At 39.1% G+C, this 17167-nt stretch overlaps 2 protein-coding genes across 2 annotated transcripts; both read left to right on the top strand.

The window, feature by feature from the left end:
* Positions 1-1481: 1481 nt before the first annotated feature.
* plpp5 (phospholipid phosphatase 5) lies at positions 1482-8084 on the top strand. Its single transcript, XM_054610680.1, has 8 exons — positions 1482-1632; positions 2899-3039; positions 3149-3257; positions 3715-3805; positions 3908-3971; positions 4072-4196; positions 4499-4669; positions 5236-8084. The coding sequence occupies exons 2-8, from the start codon at positions 2969-2971 to the stop codon at positions 5403-5405; spliced, it is 801 nt and encodes a 266-aa protein (XP_054466655.1). The 5' UTR covers positions 1482-1632; positions 2899-2968; the 3' UTR covers positions 5406-8084.
* A 905-nt stretch (positions 8085-8989) lies between these two features.
* On the top strand, positions 8990-14240 carry cdc45 (CDC45 cell division cycle 45 homolog (S. cerevisiae)). Its single transcript, XM_054611104.1, has 18 exons — positions 8990-9208; positions 9363-9422; positions 9946-10038; positions 10167-10304; positions 10486-10635; positions 10732-10790; positions 10868-10916; positions 11081-11142; positions 11243-11293; positions 11432-11551; positions 11675-11806; positions 11896-11994; positions 12092-12253; positions 12374-12512; positions 12600-12683; positions 12810-12928; positions 13527-13603; positions 13973-14240. The coding sequence occupies exons 1-18, from the start codon at positions 9158-9160 to the stop codon at positions 14035-14037; spliced, it is 1710 nt and encodes a 569-aa protein (XP_054467079.1). The 5' UTR covers positions 8990-9157; the 3' UTR covers positions 14038-14240.
* The last annotated feature ends 2927 nt before the right edge of the window (positions 14241-17167 follow it).

Here is a 17167-nt window from a genome sequence, read left to right on the forward strand (position 1 = left end):
ATGTTTCAGTTCACTGTGACGTCTTTTGTTTTTTGTGCAATGTCGCTGACCGTCTCCTTTAATTGACACGCTGTCCGAGCAGAAATAGTGTTTGAATAAATAATTCACTTTCATAAGCACTCATCTCTTTTTACTTGTGGTAAATTACTTGCAGTAACTCTAACTGGGGTCATATCTATCTCTCTTGGTGTTGCTTCGATTAAAACGTGGATGAACACAAAATACCATGTTGATTACTGTTCGACCTGTGTTACTGCATACTGCATATTGTCGAAGAACTTTGTAAATAGTTTGCATTGAACTTGCATAGAATCATGTTACTGTGGCGTGCTCTTTTTTTTTTTTTTTTTTTTTTTTTTTTTTGCCTGTACAATTCTGCTTCTAAATGTGTGTGACTGTTGAGACGACACTCTTTTTGTACATGACTGTCTTTTTATTTGAGAATATTGATTCTGTCCTTTTTCATTCTAAAGTTGAGTTTGAAGAGTTCAGACATGCCTGAAGTTTGACTTTAATAAAGCTGTACTCTGTCTCAGTGAAAGGCTCTCGCTATATGAGATTTATTTTAACAAATTCAGTCAACTACTCTTAAATAGAAATAATACTCGATGCAAAATTACCACATCAATAATGTTGATTTTTTTAGTAAAAAATGAGGTAGATAATAATTTTTACTGTAATGCATGCGATTTAAAACTACACCACTTTGTGAAATTAGAGGAACAAGCAAAAGTTAACTTGATTTAATTGGAAGATAAACAGTCATTCATTCTAGATGGCTTTAAGTGGACGTGGCTTTTTGCATCCACATGTCAAGACAGATAAAATAACATACAAGACCATTTCCGGTTTATACAAAATTACAGACCTCCCACATTTTCCAGCTTTGTTTATACGTACGAGTCAAATACCCTTTTTTTTGTTAAGTTAGTTATTTAGATAAACTCCAGAGTTTATGGAATAAAAATCTGACTTGGAATTTACAACACCGTAGGTCAAACAGCTAGCTCGTTTAATAGGGCCTGTCTAATACAATTATCTAATGTCTAATACAATTATCTAATGTCTAATACAATTATTATAAATAATCAGATTCTCACAAGTGTGCACGAAATGCATGAAATTGTTATGCCAAATAATAACTGATGAAAATGATTGAATAATATTGTAAACATGATTTAAACCTAATATCCAGTTGTAGCAAACCCATCTGCCAAAGGGATCAAAAAATGCATTTTACCTGTAACGTGATTATATATTTAGAAAGAAAATGTAATACCAATAAAAATCACAGTTTTTCCCGGTTATGTCTAACCGACTTAAACAGTGTGGTACGGTCGAGTTATCCAGAACAAGCGAGGAAGTGGATCTTGAATTGAGGTTATTTCCAGACGGTACGTTTTTTCATTTTAAATTCATACTTTTACTTTGAAAATACCAAACCAGAAGTAGCTGTGATGGCTGTGTTGGTTTCACGCAGCGCTCGTCTCCTCCGTGGCATCCCTGCTTCCCCTCAAGCCCTCAAATGTGCGACTCTCACCGTCGGCAGAACCAGAGGATGTGGAGGACTAACTCATGCTGACGGCACACGGTGACATGAGCATGAGGAGATAAGATACGGACCCGTTAGAGGTTGGTGACGGGGCTGGAGGTCCCTGTTTGACAACGCGGAAATGGCCAGATGTCTTGTTTGACAGATGTTGCTAGCTAGCTTAGCTCAGTCTGCTAACATCTTGTTTCTGCAACACAGACACTTATTGTTAGCTTGTTGGCCTTGTTCTGCGACTTGTCAGAAGGCGTGAATTTAAAATTGTTTTCATAAAAATCATGTAATAATGTTATATGCGATTAAATAACAGCTTTTAAATGTGTGCATCACCAGGAAGAGGAGGGCGCTGGTGCACCATGTTGGCCTTCATATCAGGTTTTAGACAGACAGAGTCAAAGCTTAAAGATAGTCAACACAATTATTTTTTCCAGTATTTCACCAGATATACGCTGATTAAAAGTAACACTTTGAGGAAAGGAGAATGTTTTCCTTATTTCTTACGTATTTTTGGTATATTGGTTTTTTTTTTTTTTTTTCTTTTGTTGAGACAATGTTTGACTAAGGTACAAGGGTCATTGACGACTGCTGATGTTGAATTGTAAAGCTCATTGAGAAAGTCTGTGGGGTTTTTACACCTGACTGATTTTAAATATGTGTTTCAAAAGACCACAAGGATATGTTCCCCTTTTTTTACACTGTCAGACACTTGTCTATTTGTTCAAATTCAGGAGCAATTTTTGTTAATAAACGATGTTTAAAGGGGGAATAAATGACTTTTTCCTGGCTTATAAATCTGCCCGTCAAGTTATCAACCAATAATAATGTTCACAGATACATTACATCAGCATCAGTGTATATGTTCGTCGATAACTAATAAGACATTTCAATATATAGTTCCTCCTGCAAAATATCCAATTCACCACATACCTTGATGTCAGCTTTTTAATGACTAACTATACAAAATCCCTGTTAAAAATTCTGTTTTAAAACTCCCATATAAAAATACTGGTATTGTTCTCAAAGATCCGTCAGGTAATACAGGTAACTGATATATCCATCCTAAAAAATAACAAGACTATCAGGAAGATGTCAGGTGACTTTAGTCTTTGCTCTGCACAAATAAAGAAAAAACCTGTATGGGTGTGGAGGACCTTTTAAAGCTCAGCCATTATTTTCTTTCCTTCGGATTATCCATCAGGAATAAAGAGAGCAGTTATTTGTTCTTTTTAGAAGATGTATATAGTAATTAGATTAAGTGTTACTGGCTAAGGAAATGCGAGCTCACTACTCATTTATTTAACAACAACCAAATTAATTGCATTAACTTAAACTCTGCTCTTCATTTTTAGTCCCAGTTTAGTTAAATGGAAGTGGAGTGACGATGTTTGCTGTTGACTGAAGTCCACTCCAAGACACACAATGAAGAGGAGGCTGCTTCGTGGTTTCCTGTCGGAAATTTCCGTCCGGCTGATGCTGTTGCTCGTGTTCCTGTAAGTATATCCATTGATTTGCATCCCTGATTTATGGATCTGTAGTTTAAGAAGGCGGGCATTGTTTTTAATGATGCAAAAACAAACAGCTCTTTTTATGTTGGTGTAGTGTGACGGAGCAGCTTTCTCCTTTCTACCGTGAGATCCAGCCAGAGGAGATGTGGTTGTATAAATTCCATCGTGTGGAGAGAGACCACGTGCCCACCACTCTTATGTTTGTAAGTAATTTGTCTGAGTTAAATAGGAACACAGTAATAAATCACCCAGTTCAGTTTTTTCTGCTCGTACCTCGTCCATGATAACAACCAGTGTGTCTGAACTCGCTTCCCTCCTCATACTGTGTGTAACATTAATCAAAGTTAACATCACTTTGACAACCGTTCACCAGAACAATTCATACGTATTTAGATTAATTCCCCGACTTTACACACTATCACCAAATTACAATTTTAAATGTGTCTGCGCTGTGAATATCACATATTTTATTTGTGTCAAAATTTTCTGTTTCATTACAGTATTTTCACAGATTAAGTTTATTTTCTTACAGGAAATAAATGTAAATTAGTGGCTTTCTGAAAAGTCTATATAAACTGTGTGCATTCCCAAATCATGATATTTGTAGAATTCTAAACAATTTGTGGTCTGAAGGATGTCCTCTCCTCTTGTTTTGTTCAGAGTGTGGCAGTTTTCACTCCGCTGATTGTAATCCTGGTTTTCACCTTTCTGAAGAAGACAGAGCGAGGAGACCTGAAGGAGGCCTTGCTGGGTAAGAAAGCTGCACACAGACGTCATTAAAAAGTGTCAACATTCTTTTATATTTGGATTTCCTCATTTTCATGATCACGTTCCGTCTCCCTTTGTCACCCAGCTGTGACTTTGACTCTGGTGCTGAACGGAGTCTTTACCAATGTCATCAAACTCGTTGTTGGCAGGTAAACATTGAACACAAACATGGCAAGTGATGTGGAAACAGAGTGTCAGAGTGGATAAAAGCCTAAATCTGTCCTCTCTTTGTTTGTCCCTCCCCATCAGGCCACGGCCGGACTTCTTCTATCGCTGTTTCCCAGACGGTCAGATGAACCTGGAGTTTCGCTGCAGCGGTGACCCAGATGTTGTCATAGAGGGCAGGAAGAGCTTTCCCAGCGGGCATTCTTCCTGTAAGGGCTTTTTAACTGTCAATAATGCCTCAAACGGTAGCTTATACATTTTCATTAGCAGGCAGTAAGGAAAGCACAAAGTGGGAAGCATAGTTGTTCACATATATAAGTGTGTTTTAGCCTCCAGGCTCTTCTCTTGTTACATGAGCATGAGAGAATCCCACTCTTAAAAGCAAATCTCCATCTCTAATCTTTACCCCTTCTCTTTTTGTTGATTTCTCTTTGAGTTTTCCCCCGATTCTGTATAAAAAAAACCTCCTCTGGCTCTGATCGCCCTTTCCTCCCTTTCTCCTCGGCCCCAGTTGCCTTTGCAGGTTTGGGTTTCACAGCTCTGTACGTGGCGGGAAAGCTGCGCTGCTTCAGTGCAGCTGGTCAAGGCAGAGCGTGGCGGCTGTGTGCCTTCCTCACACCCCTACTCGTCGCAACCGTGATCGCCCTCTCCAGAACATGCGACTACAAACACCACTGGCAAGGTCAGAGTCACAGAAATGCCCTGATTGGCAAAAATTGCATAATGTAAAAAAAAAAATACAAATAAATTGGTGACCAGTAGAGGAGGATCTCAATCTCATTTTGAGTGTTTACCTTTTATCTGTGATCCATTAACTAAACCAGGAAGGAATAAAAGTCAAATAGCGGCATGTTGTCTTAATGACTTCAGTCCGCATACAAAAAAACCTGAGCTCTGCTCTACCTCTTAATATCTCACACTATGCCCATCTATTGTTTTATCACTACATTTTAAGTCGCACTATTTTATGTCTTAGATTCCCTTTTCTTGTTTGCTTGATTTTCTCTTGATACAAATTTAATGACTATTGTTGGACGGAGCCTGAGATCAGTGATTTTTCATTGCAACTACTTCTCTGTAATTGTTGTGCGTATGACAATAACTAATTAACTTGAAACTTGTCTTAAGTTTTAAGTAAACTGAATCTCATAACCTTATAATGAACGCTTTTTTTTTTTTTAAAGCATTCATGTGACCCTGTGGGATCAAACTCCTCATACAGGTGTGTTCTCTTCTCTCTCCATGCAGACGTGTTAGTGGGTTCTCTGCTGGGCCTCACCTTCGCCTGGTTGTGTTACCGACAGCACTACCCTCCTCTTCAGGATGCCGACTGCCACAGACCTCTGCGTCACAGAGAGACTGTTCCCGCCGCACAGGAGCGCAAACTGGCTAACTCCAACTACATCCTGCCCATGTAGAGCAGCCGTAACTGTTACTGGTGTCACTCGCACTGGGTTACATGGTAATCCTTATCGTTCTGGTTTTCACACCCCCCTCCCACGGCTGGGCAGTCCACCAATATTTATTGTTTGTGGTCAATCATTCTAACTGTATGTTGGGGATGTGGGAAACACTTGAGAGTTGCCATAGATAACAGCTACAGTTTAGCAATTACATAAACAACGTGAAGTGTGGGTTTTCCAAACCCAAACAGATGTCATATTCCATTGGACGGCCTGGTGAATACCATGCCGTTTATTATTTCCCATAAGGCCAAGCTCCACACACACACACACACACACACACACACACACACACACACACACACACACACACACACACACACACACACACACACAGGACTGTTGGGCAGACAAAACTGTTTTCATAATTTTCTGACATTTACCAGTATAAATAATTAAGTACTCAATGAATTTAAGAAATAATTAGATAACGAAAATATAAGTTATTTTCAGTCAAAGCCTAAAAAGATCCACTATTAATGACTACGAGCTTTTAACTTCATCTCAAAGGCTTCTTCAGCAAATGGAGCTTGTTGTAATTTAACATCACAAATTGTACTTTCATATCTAAAAAAAGGCTCAGTAATTGCTGGACTCTGTAGTTTTGAGTAAATGTTACTCAACCAGGAGTAAATAGGGCATTTGTTGGGGACTATTTTCAGCGGCGGACCAATACAAATTTTCATTAACAATAGAGGTCTACGGCACTGATGAATAAGATATGTTGGCTTTGTTAGAAAGATCAATTCATTGTTGGTTTAGTTTTTGACAGCTAAAAATGAAAAGTACATAATATCACCAGAATGTACTTTGAAATCTGAATCTATATCGTCCCACGATATATATCAACATAAGGCCCACCCCTCTCTGAAGGCACCTTAAATCCACATAAAGATCTCCACATCGCTCTACTGTCTCTGTCGGGTGCTTTGAATCTGTCATCCTATATTATATTCTGAATGTTTCCATTCACAGATTTAAAACAGATTGTTTGATTAATATCTGGAGAGGGTTCACATGCTCAGCACTCATTATAACGCACCGATGTAGCAGCTCCACTTGTCTCTTCTCACGGTTTCTATATTGCTTTGCTGTACATTTTTTGTGATGAACCTATTTTTGCTCTGACTGGCCAGCACATCTGCTAACACGACTGTAAAGGAAAGTTTTCCTTCGTGAGTGGTCTCAGGCTTACTGTAGGTCTGGCTTTCATAACTCCTCTCGGCTCCTCTGCCAGCATGTCAGAAGTGTGAATGTTCACCAGAGGTGGAGAGACGTCGTTCTCAGGGGCGTTGTTGTGGAAGCAGATCTTTCTGATGAACCTGAATGAGGTCGGACTGGAACCTCTCCAGGTGATGGTGCTAGCCTCTCAGTGCTCCTGCTGGTCAGGTTTTCTATCCTGCTAATAGTTTTATTGGCGTGTCAAGTTTCCTGGTAGTTTTCATCAACTTTAATTTAAGACGGTGAACACTTAAGGCTGTGATTCAGTTATAATTTGATGTTTATTTATTTTTGTGGTATTTATGTAAAAAAAATTGTCTTCCTGTTTTATCTTTCATTTGTTTTTGTAAGGTTGGTTTTCAATTGGAAAAAAACAAACATCAAAATGTCACGCAGAGATGACTGTTTTTGCAGGTGGAAACATGAGAAACGACCAAACCTCCACATGTTTCTGTTTGTGTGTGAAACCAGCCAGTTTCAGAGTTTTGCGCTGTGAATCGGCCTCAAAGCAGCCGGATCACAGTGGTTTAAGACCAAACAGATGACTTTGTGCCTTCGTTTACTACATAACTTCTTTACTCTCAGTTAAGGAATGAAGTATGTACTGCATGTTACGGTTAAGCTCTCTGTCAGGTGACACAACTTTTGTTTTGAATCTTTCCACCTTTATTTTTTTTTTATTGTTTTACAGGGTATAGGAGTCAGTGGGGAAGATACTACATGATGTTTAAATGTGGCATGCTGCCTTTCTTTACCTCAGAAAAAAAATACTGCTTTCCATACATTTTACTGTCGATGGAGTCAAATGTGAACATTTCTGGGTGGAAACATGTAAAAGTTAAAAGGGGAAAAATAACATCTCAATTTATTTACAAAATGGGACATGAATGATATCTTAATTGACTTTGTCAATCTTATTGGTATTTATGAGATGATGTACAGGTCTAAGTGTATTTAATCTTGGAGCATGTAGGAGTTTACTTGAATTTTGAATATTTCTTTGTTTATGTTAAATGTAGTCATGTTATTTCATGAAATTATGAATCATATTCGTGGGCACTAGACTGTCTAGAGGGCTCTTTCAGAGAAAAAAAATGTTCATTATAAAACTCTGCATGTTACACAGCTAAATTGCAACATATTTCTTCATTACTTCTTTTCAAATCCCCACAGTTCCCCCACAGTTGTTAATCCGGTCTGGACTCCTTCAGATCTTCTGTTCGTAACGAGGGATAATACTAAAACTTGCCCGTCTGCTTCGTTTACGTCAAGCTCATCATGATTTGCTTTGGCTTGTAGGACCATATAGCAGCCGCTAGTGCTGAAACAATATCCTGATTGTAAATGTTGTGATGCTTTCAATGACTCTTTTTGGTGACTCTAAACAATGTTTCTAAATAATCTTGCAATACATACTGTTGTTTGTGTATTTTTTCTGAAATGTGTGATGATTACTGGCACATGTTGGACACTATGAAATTTATTGCTGCAACTTTTTCCTTTTTCTTAGTCATGTTTATAACTAAGAAGCAGCAATAGTTTAACATTTAATCTGGAATTATTTCTTAGGGGTGTGGGGTTGCATTGGGGAAGATGGACTCCTTGCTACGGCTCTGAGTGTTGAGTTTCTTTAGCGCTCCCAATCAGGATTAGGTAGTGGTGGAAAATGTATTCCAATATTTAAAAAAGTAGAAATACTGTAAAACTATTCTGTTACAAGTTATAGTCCTGCAATCAATTTTAAATAACTAAAAGTACAAAAGTATTAGCATCAAAATATACTTAAAGTAATTAAGTACTAAGAGTACTCATTATGCAGGATGGCCCATTTCAGAATCATAGATATTGGACTATTTGATTATAATTTATGATGCATTAAAATGTTCTTCACTTCCTCGGTGCAGCTAGTAAAGGTGGAGACAATTTTAGAAACTTTATATACTGATGCTGTAGCTTAACCCGTAATAACATGTCATACTTATACATTTGTATTAATAATTTAATATACAAAGTCATACCAAAACTGTCAGATAAATGTAGTGGAGTAAAAAGTACAATATTTGTCTACAAAATGTAGAGCAGTAGAAATATAAGTAGCATTGAAGTTTAAATACTTGAGTAAAGTACATGTACCGGAAATAATGTCGGAGGAATCCGTTTAAACTGCAGTCTGGTTGATTGTTTCTTTTACAGGTTTCACAGTTTCTCCTCTTTGTTTATCGCATATTTTTTTGGAGGCAGCTTTGTTGTGTTCACGGCGGCGGGCGTGGCCTCAAACCTATGACGTACGTGACTTTCCTCCAACTGATTGGCTGGAATGTGACCAGGATGTGACGTGCAGATTTGGCGCCACATTTCTAACAAGGAACAGCAAAGAAAGCGCCGTGTGTGACAGCAAACCAAAATAACCCGCTGTTCATGTCGTTTTAGCGTTATTTTACCCAGTTTCTCCTCATCTTAAAGATTTTTTTTTTTATCTTTTGAAAATGTTTATCACGGACATAAGAAAGGATTTTTATGAAGTTGTCGCCAACCAGGTAAGTTGTTTAAGGCTAGCTGTCTGTATTTGGGTTAGCTAACCTGAAACATTAAGTAATGTTTGCTAACGTTAACATTTCTTCGCGGACCTTAAAGTCAGTTTGAGACGCAACGTATTATATAGTCTACTTATAACTAAACATTTGCTTTCAGAGAGTCGCACTCCTGGTGGCGTCAGACATCGACGCTCTCTGCGCCTGTAAGATTCTACAGGTAAGATAAGCAGCTAACTGTTAGCAAACATTAGCTCCTGCTACCTCTGCTCAGACTGATGGCACACAACATCACTGTTATACACTTAAATTAAATATATCATGTATCCTGCTTTATAACTAATCACCGGTTCAGTGTTTAGTTTTACACTATCAATAAGTAACGTCAGTACTCTTTGGCTATTCTGACTAGATTATTTGAGTTGTTTTTGACACCTTAGCAGCATTTCCTCGTATAATGTGGAGTTATGTTGTGTACACCAGCTGCACCTTTGATTGGAGGTCAGGACTGTCTATTCACATAAGAACCTGGTTGAATCTCTTGCATTTATTGTCAGTAAAGTTTACTAGGATGATGTTTAAGCTGCAAAATGTATATCTCGTAGATGAATTTGTCTGAGACCAAAGTGATGGCTGCCCACATCAAATGCTGATTTAGAGAAAAAGTTTGTACTCTCAGTACTAATGCAGATTTGATTTGGTAAATTCAAATTAATTGCTGAATGTTTTTGTCTCTTCACCAGGTGCTGTTCCACTGTGACCAGGTCCAGTACACACTTGTGCCAGTTACAGGCTGGCAGGACCTTAGCACTGCCTTCCTTGAACACAAAGAGCAGGTAAGATCAAGTCGGACCTGAGCTTATGTGTGTCTAAATGAAAAAGAGATAAACATGAAAGAACTGTTGAAGTTTTCCTCCACTTTCACTTTAAACTTATTTGTATTTTGGTGTTGTGTGTGTTGTAGTTCCAGTATTTTGTTCTCATCAACTGCGGGGCAAATGTTGACCTCCTTGAGATGCTGCAGCCGGATGATGACTCCGTCTTTTTCATCTGTGACACTCACCGGCCTGTAGATGTGGTCAATGTCTACAATGACTCCCAGGTAATGCATAATGATCAATTCGGTTCAAACAACCATTTGTTTTTATTATGTTGTGCATGGCAAAGTACGTTCTCCCGTTTATCTTTTGTGAGCGATGCAACAATATGAAACCACAACTCTGTGGAAATTGTGCTGCCATGCTTACTTTTGTGGAAAACTCCCATCATCATCTCATCCGCAGATAAAGCTACTAATCAAACAGGACGATGACCTTGGTGTTCCCACGTACGATGATATCTTTCGAGATGAAGATGACGAGGAAGGAGGGGACTCTGGAAATGAGAGTGACGAGGGCTCAGAGCCGTCTGGGAAACGGAGGAGATTTGATGAAGTGCGTATTTGAACAGAACAAGAAAACGTCGCTGAAATGAATGGGAAGAGTGTTGACCTGACTCTTATCATTGTGTGGTTGTGTTTGTCGTTGCAGGGGGCAGTTGAGAGGAGAATTGACAGACAGCGAGCGAAGAGGGAGTGGGAGGCGCGGAGGTGAAGTGTTTTTGAGGAGATGGAATGGTGTTTGTCATATAGTCTGAATTGACACTAATGTTTCACTAATTTCTTAGGAGGGAAATCTTATTTGACTATGAGCAGTATGAATATCACGGGACTTCTGTAAGTATACAAATGGGTTTTTTTTCTCCCTTTTTGAATTCTGGAAACCTTAAATATCTCTACACACAATTGAGAGTTCCTTATGCGCAGCTGTATGTTGACTTACATTTTAGATATATTATTATTCCTTAATACTAATGTTTTATTCATGTGTCTTATGTCAGGCTGCCATGATGTTTTTTGAGCTGGCGTGGGTATTGACCAAAGACACCAAGGACATGCTATGGTAAGCTATGTGATTTTTAAGTTTCTAAATGTAATATGAATTATAGTAGCGCACTGTATAGACTTTTAGATGTGGTCATCTGAGTTTTTTGTCTTTGCAGGTGGGCCGTCATTGGTCTGACAGAGCAGTGGGTTCATGATAAAATCACACAGTAAGAATATCTTCCATATTTCAAAACATAGTTCTCCAAAACATCAGTCGATTTCCTTTTGAATAATTTTACAAGATGCATTTGCTTCATGTTTTTTACACACACTGAATTATTCTTGTCCGCCTGGTTCCTTTTTAGTATGAAGTATGTTACGGACATCGCCACAATGCAGCGTCACGTTTCCCGACATAACCACCGGAACGAAGACGAGGAGAACTCTCTCTCCATCGACTGTATGAGGATCTCCTTTGAATACGAGTATCCTTAATTCACCTGTCATGTTGCTAGTCTGGACCTTTTTATATTTTTACCTTTTATGTTCAAGTATCAAAGTGGCAGAAATCACTTTTTCTTTGAGTTTTCCTTAACCCTCTCCTTCAGCCTCCGTCTCACACTCTACCAGCACTGGTCCCTGTATGAGAGCATCTGTAATTCCTGCTACACGTCGTGCAACTTCAAGCTTTGGACGTTAAATGGACAAAAGAAACTCCAGGAGTTCTTAGCTGACATGGGGTAAAGGGCCACTGCCTTGACATCAATACTTTGTTTGTGAAATAGAGCTGCCTCATTTGTTTTAATGGCTGATATTTGCTTTGTAACAGGCTGCCTCTGAAGCAAGTCAGGCAGAAATTCACCTCCATGGACATGTCGATCAAAGAGAACCTAAGGGACGTCATTGAGGAGTCTTCAAATAAATATGGGTATGAATCCAGAAGTGACACAGTAGACACTCTGAAGCAGTTATTGCCAGACAGTCTGAAATGATGAGTCTTTCTTTTCTTCCCTCTGCTCCGTCAGTATGAAGGACATCCGTATCCAGACGTTTGGCGTTCACTTTGGCTATAAGAACCGCTTCCTGGCCAGTGACATGGTGCATGCTACTGCTGCCTTGCTGGAAAGCACTGAGAAAGATGAGAGCGCCAGCGACAACTTCATCAAGGCTCTGGACTCTCTTTCCAGGTTTGTGGCAGCTTTTGATGAGACGACCAGGATGAGTGGTTTAAAGATGTTAAAGTGTTTACATGTTTATAATCCGATTTTAAATAAATATAAAAAAAATAAAAAACTTTTTCCCCTTAGGAGCAACCTCGACCGTCTACACTCGGGCATTGACCTGGCTAAGAAGAAGCTGATGGCTATCCAGCAGACGGTCGCCAGCTGCATCTGCACCAACCTCATCGTGTCACAGGGGCCCTTCCTCTACTGCTACCTCATGGAGGTATGAGAGTCTGAATGACGCCTCTTTAACGGCAGATCCGTCCTGTTGGGTTTAACACTTTTCCTCCTCCTGCTCTTTCCCGTGTAGGGAACACCGGACGTGAAGCTCTTCTCTAAGCCCATGTCCTTGACGCTGCTCTGCAAGTACCTCCTGAAGGCTTTTGTCCACTCGGTAAGTATCTTATTGCCGTGAGGTGGATCGCACCGTGAAAGAAGAAGCTTTAATTCACTTTGAAAACACACTGCTGTTGGGGTCACTCGTATATTTTTTTTTTTGTTGTTTTTGTGTGTGGGTTAGACGAGGAATAAGCGCTGCAAACTGCTTCCCCTCATCATGGCTGCTCCCAAGGACGTGGAGAAGGGTTCAGTTATTGTTGTGGGAATCCCGCCTGAGTCTGAGACATCTGACAAGAAGAAGTGAGACCTCCCTTTTTTCTTTTTATCTAGGATGTTACCAAACAATATGAGCAGAGCTAGGAATATTCGTAATAAATAAATATATGTTTCTAGAAAGTGCAATGTCTTATTTACGAAGCTGTCCTTATCATTCATTTTGTGTGTCAAATGTAACCCCAGAATCTTTTTTTAGTTAATAGTCAAATGTTACATATCTGGTATAGTGTCTCTGTTCCCGCAATGTCATGTGTTGCTTGTGTTCGCATATATTTTACTGATTTAAACTGTGTTTCAAGTTGATATTGCAATACGGAGAACATTCGAATCACGCGTATTCAATTTCTTTCCATTTCCTTAGACTTCAATAATTACAAGACAATTTTAAGATTGTGCTTGCTAGTTTTGCCGGTGTAAAAAAAGTGAAGGGGTGTCCAACGGTTACATCTTTAGACCGCTCATTTTATCCGACCAAAAGTCCAAAACCCAAAGATATTCAATTTACAATGAAATAAAATAGAGAAAAGCAGAAAGTCTTCACATCGGTGATTTTGCTTGAAAATTTCAGTTGATCGACTTATCAGTTCCTCAACTCTCATCATTTTTCTCTGTACTCTAAAAGTTTCTTCGGTCGAGCGTTTGAGAAAGCGGCAGAGAGCACCAGCTCCAGAACTCTTCACGACAACTTCGACACCTCAAGTAAGACTGACATTTACTTTTCTAATGTGCTGTGTCAATGTTTTCATAAAGCCCTTGCATGTGGAGTTGTCCGTCTCTTCATCAGACACTAGGTGGCAGCCTTGTCTTCATTTCCAGCAGAGCTTCAATAACCGGCGTTCAGAGCTTCTGCATTATGACACAAATGTGATTTTTGTTATGTGCATTAGCTCAGGTTCTTATGACTTTGTGCAATGTATCTTTACATATGCAGAATAATATTTGTTGAATATTTTGACTCCTTCCTGTCTGAATCATTTATCCCAAGCTACCTTTTGTCTCCCGGCAGATGTAAACACTTGTTTCTTTGAGCATTTCTTCATTCTTACATGTGGTTTTGTTTCTCTGCAGTAATTGAACTGAAGACGGAGGACAGGAGCAAGTTTCTGGATGCACTCATCACCCTACTGTCATGAGAAGGAACGAAAGCTTGAGTCTCTGTTTGGGTCTCTGTTTGGTTAGAGTCAGGCATGTACGGTGTCACCAGTACAAGAACTCTCTCCATGATTTCATCGTTTGCTTTTATCACTCTTGTGTGTATATTGTACAGCCTTTTTTTTGTAAATGTGTGTTGGGTCTTGTTTTTGCTTTTAAATTCTTGTAACATTTGTCTTTTATTCTCGTCTGTATGTGATTTTCTTGTCACATTTCTAGATTTTAAACATGTTTAATAAATTTAGTAAGATTCTTAGATGTTGTTTCTTGGATTTTTTGAGATAATCTTTAGAAAATTTTTCTCTTTAGTCTTCTATAAATCTGACTCTACCTTTGCTTTTTGGATTCATATTGTTAGCAGGAAATCTTGCTTTGTTTTCATACGCCTTTTTTCATTTTGTAGTGTTTATGCTGGCAATTCTCTAAAGGAGTGATCCCTTGTTCCACATGCATGACCTGTATTACGTCACTTCCCTTAACAGGTTAGAGGCTCGCTGTCTGAGATCTTAAAAGATAAATCACTGGCTAATGTCAAATCATCCAAATCATGTCCTTTTTGTCGTTTCCTATCCTCCATGCAGCCGCCCAGAGACCACAGTGCTAAAAGATCAAAACTTGAGTTGAAACTGACATTGTTTTGTAAGAAGGAACTACGAGGTGACAATATTTCAGCAAAATATGGCCTGATGTGTAAATGGGCTAAAAGTAAAAAAAATAAGGATTACTGAAGCATGTGTCCTCAACATTTAGAGATACGGTTGCACTGACTCAGAGTTTTTCTATCACGATTACCGATTTTTCTACCTCAACTCAGTGGTTTCTCTTCCCCAAATGAAATATCTGTAAAGCTCATCAATTGGAATAAGCATTGTGTAAATAGACATGAGAACAAGGATGTAGTTTTATAATAATATTGACAATAAAAAGTGTCTGACATGCGATTATTCCCCCCCAAGGTCAGGACTGGCACCGATACAATTCAGTGTTTCTGATTGGTGCATCCAACACTAACCAGCGCTGCTATTTTGATATTTTAGTCCGTTAGGAACTGTTAATATTGGGGGGAAAAGACAATCATACTGAAGAAGGTGGCAAGGTATTAAAACCAATAGTTCTAAACTGGTATACCTTAACAAAACATAGAAATAACTGTTTTTGTTGTGCGTTGTATAATTCAACCAGGTAACAATTTTCTCCAGACTGAAGTATTCCACAAGGAAAACACAGTTATAGTTTTTATTTATTTATTTTAATGGTCCCACTAATGTCCCACCATGTTAAGAACCAACATTGTTAATTTGTCGGCAAAAAGGACCTTATCCAGTATTCATAGGTTGAACTTTCTAACGTGGCATGAAAACAAAGATCTGGCAACAGTATCAGCTGTTGGCAGTCACAGCGTGCGGTGGCAGAGAGAGCGATCCAAACAGATTACAATCTTTTCATCCTGATCTAATCTTTTGTTTTGCTGACACAACTTTTGGTTCCATGAAAAGTTGTGTGTGTGTGTGTGTGTGTGAGATTCCTAGTCAAAGTATTTAAGCTTTAATGAACTTAACTTCTTCTCCTGAGCTCAACCCGCTCATGTGGGGCAAAGGTGAGGGCCGTGACCTCAAATGCGCACGCTTCGAGTAGGGCCGGGCCCTCCCAGTGGTGATTTTGTCGTCAGTCCATAGAGTAACTGGAAAGGTGGAGCCTGAGCTGCTCTCGGTGGGGTCATTAAGATCCTTATCACTCTCGGATCAGGATGCGATGGTGACCTACAGAGCGGAGGGTGTTGGGGCGGTTTCCACGGGAAAGTCTTGGACTGAGTGATGGCGGCGGGACTGAAACGTGCAGCTATCCGCGTCAAGCTGAGGCAAAGGGACGTCCAGCTTCTGTGCCTCATCATCATCATCATCATCATCACTTAATTGTGTATGAATCGTCCTTCTGGCTGCTTCCTCTGAGTCAACAGTTAGAGAACTATTTACATCCATAATGATGCTGTTTACAGTCGCAGCAGCGTGATGTTATCCAGGAGAATTAATGCCCCGAAAGGAAGACACATTTATGTCATTAACAGGGCGGAGAGGCGGGTCTTTTTTTAGAAACATGATAGCAGAGAAACGCATCTGTTTATCCATTTTATCTCTTTTTTTGTCTTTGTTTCTGCCGAGTGTATGATTTAAACATTGTAGTTGGTGGAGAGAATCCCACTGGGGTCCATTTAATAGCTCTTCTGGAGCTTTTTTAATGATCGAAAGATTATTGTTTATTTTTCAAATATTTATTAAAACACACACCAAAGACACTTAGATGTAAAATATTGAAGGTAAACATTCAGACGTTGGATATTATTTACCCCTGGAGATATAGGCCTGGTATTTTACCTATTTGAAGATATGTTCCCATTTCTTAGTCTTTTTATAGATAAGACTTGTTCCCAAAAGTCTTGGATCTCAGGGTCTTAAATGGAGTAATCTACTTTATGAATTCTGACATTTCCAGCAGTCTGCTGCAGCTTTCTTTGATTCCAGCTTGTAATATTCCATTCTAGTTTAGATCTTTCCTCAACTCACAGTTCGATTCAAAAACAATTCTCGATCCTAAACATAGGGGCCGCTAATTTCAGGATTTTCTCCGCTCCACTGTGTGCTGCTGATAAGGGTGATGTGGCAAATTATGGCAGGAAAGCAGAGGGAGTGGGAATACGATTATGGAATACTTATATCTGAAAAAGTAAAGGTTGACATTTATATCCAAAGGTTTTGGGGATTTTTTCCACTCTGACTTAAGGAACAACAAGTTTAAATTATACATAAAATAAATATGCTACCTGTGACATCATTAAAATTAGTAAACTAGCTGCCCTGAATTTCTCAGAAACTTGACAATTTTCCCTATTAATGAGCCGGTCCAAATATCTTCATGATATCCGAGAGCAGACTAGGGTTGCTGAGGGGCTTTTCTCTGAGAGCCCAGCACAGTGGACAGGAAGTGCCTCAGCTCTAAGCAACTGCTAATTACTGGAGCGAGAGAGGCCAAACTTCTGGATTAACTCTTTAAAAGATTTAGTATTTTCTGGAACTTTTGATTATATCATATGATCTTCATCAGCTGATGGAGTCA

This window comes from Anoplopoma fimbria, chromosome 13 (genome assembly GCF_027596085.1).
Source record: "Anoplopoma fimbria isolate UVic2021 breed Golden Eagle Sablefish chromosome 13, Afim_UVic_2022, whole genome shotgun sequence".
Classification (NCBI taxonomy): domain Eukaryota; kingdom Metazoa; phylum Chordata; class Actinopteri; order Perciformes; family Anoplopomatidae; genus Anoplopoma; species Anoplopoma fimbria.

Coding starts and splice junctions, on each gene's coding strand:
- cdc45 (XM_054611104.1), top strand. CDS start 9,158: ATGTTTATCACGGACATAAGAAAGGATTTTTATGAAGTTGTCGCCAAC. Junction 12,254..12,373: donor GCTCTGGACTCTCTTTCCAG/GTTTGTGGCAGC, acceptor TTTTCCCCTTAG/GAGCAACCTCGACCGTCTAC. Junction 13,604..13,972: donor CGACAACTTCGACACCTCAA/GTAAGACTGACA, acceptor GTTTCTCTGCAG/TAATTGAACTGAAGACGGAG.
- plpp5 (XM_054610680.1), top strand. CDS start 2,969: ATGAAGAGGAGGCTGCTTCGTGGTTTCCTGTCGGAAATTTCCGTCCGG. Junction 3,040..3,148: donor ATGCTGTTGCTCGTGTTCCT/GTAAGTATATCC, acceptor ATGTTGGTGTAG/TGTGACGGAGCAGCTTTCTC. Junction 3,258..3,714: donor TGCCCACCACTCTTATGTTT/GTAAGTAATTTG, acceptor TGTTTTGTTCAG/AGTGTGGCAGTTTTCACTCC.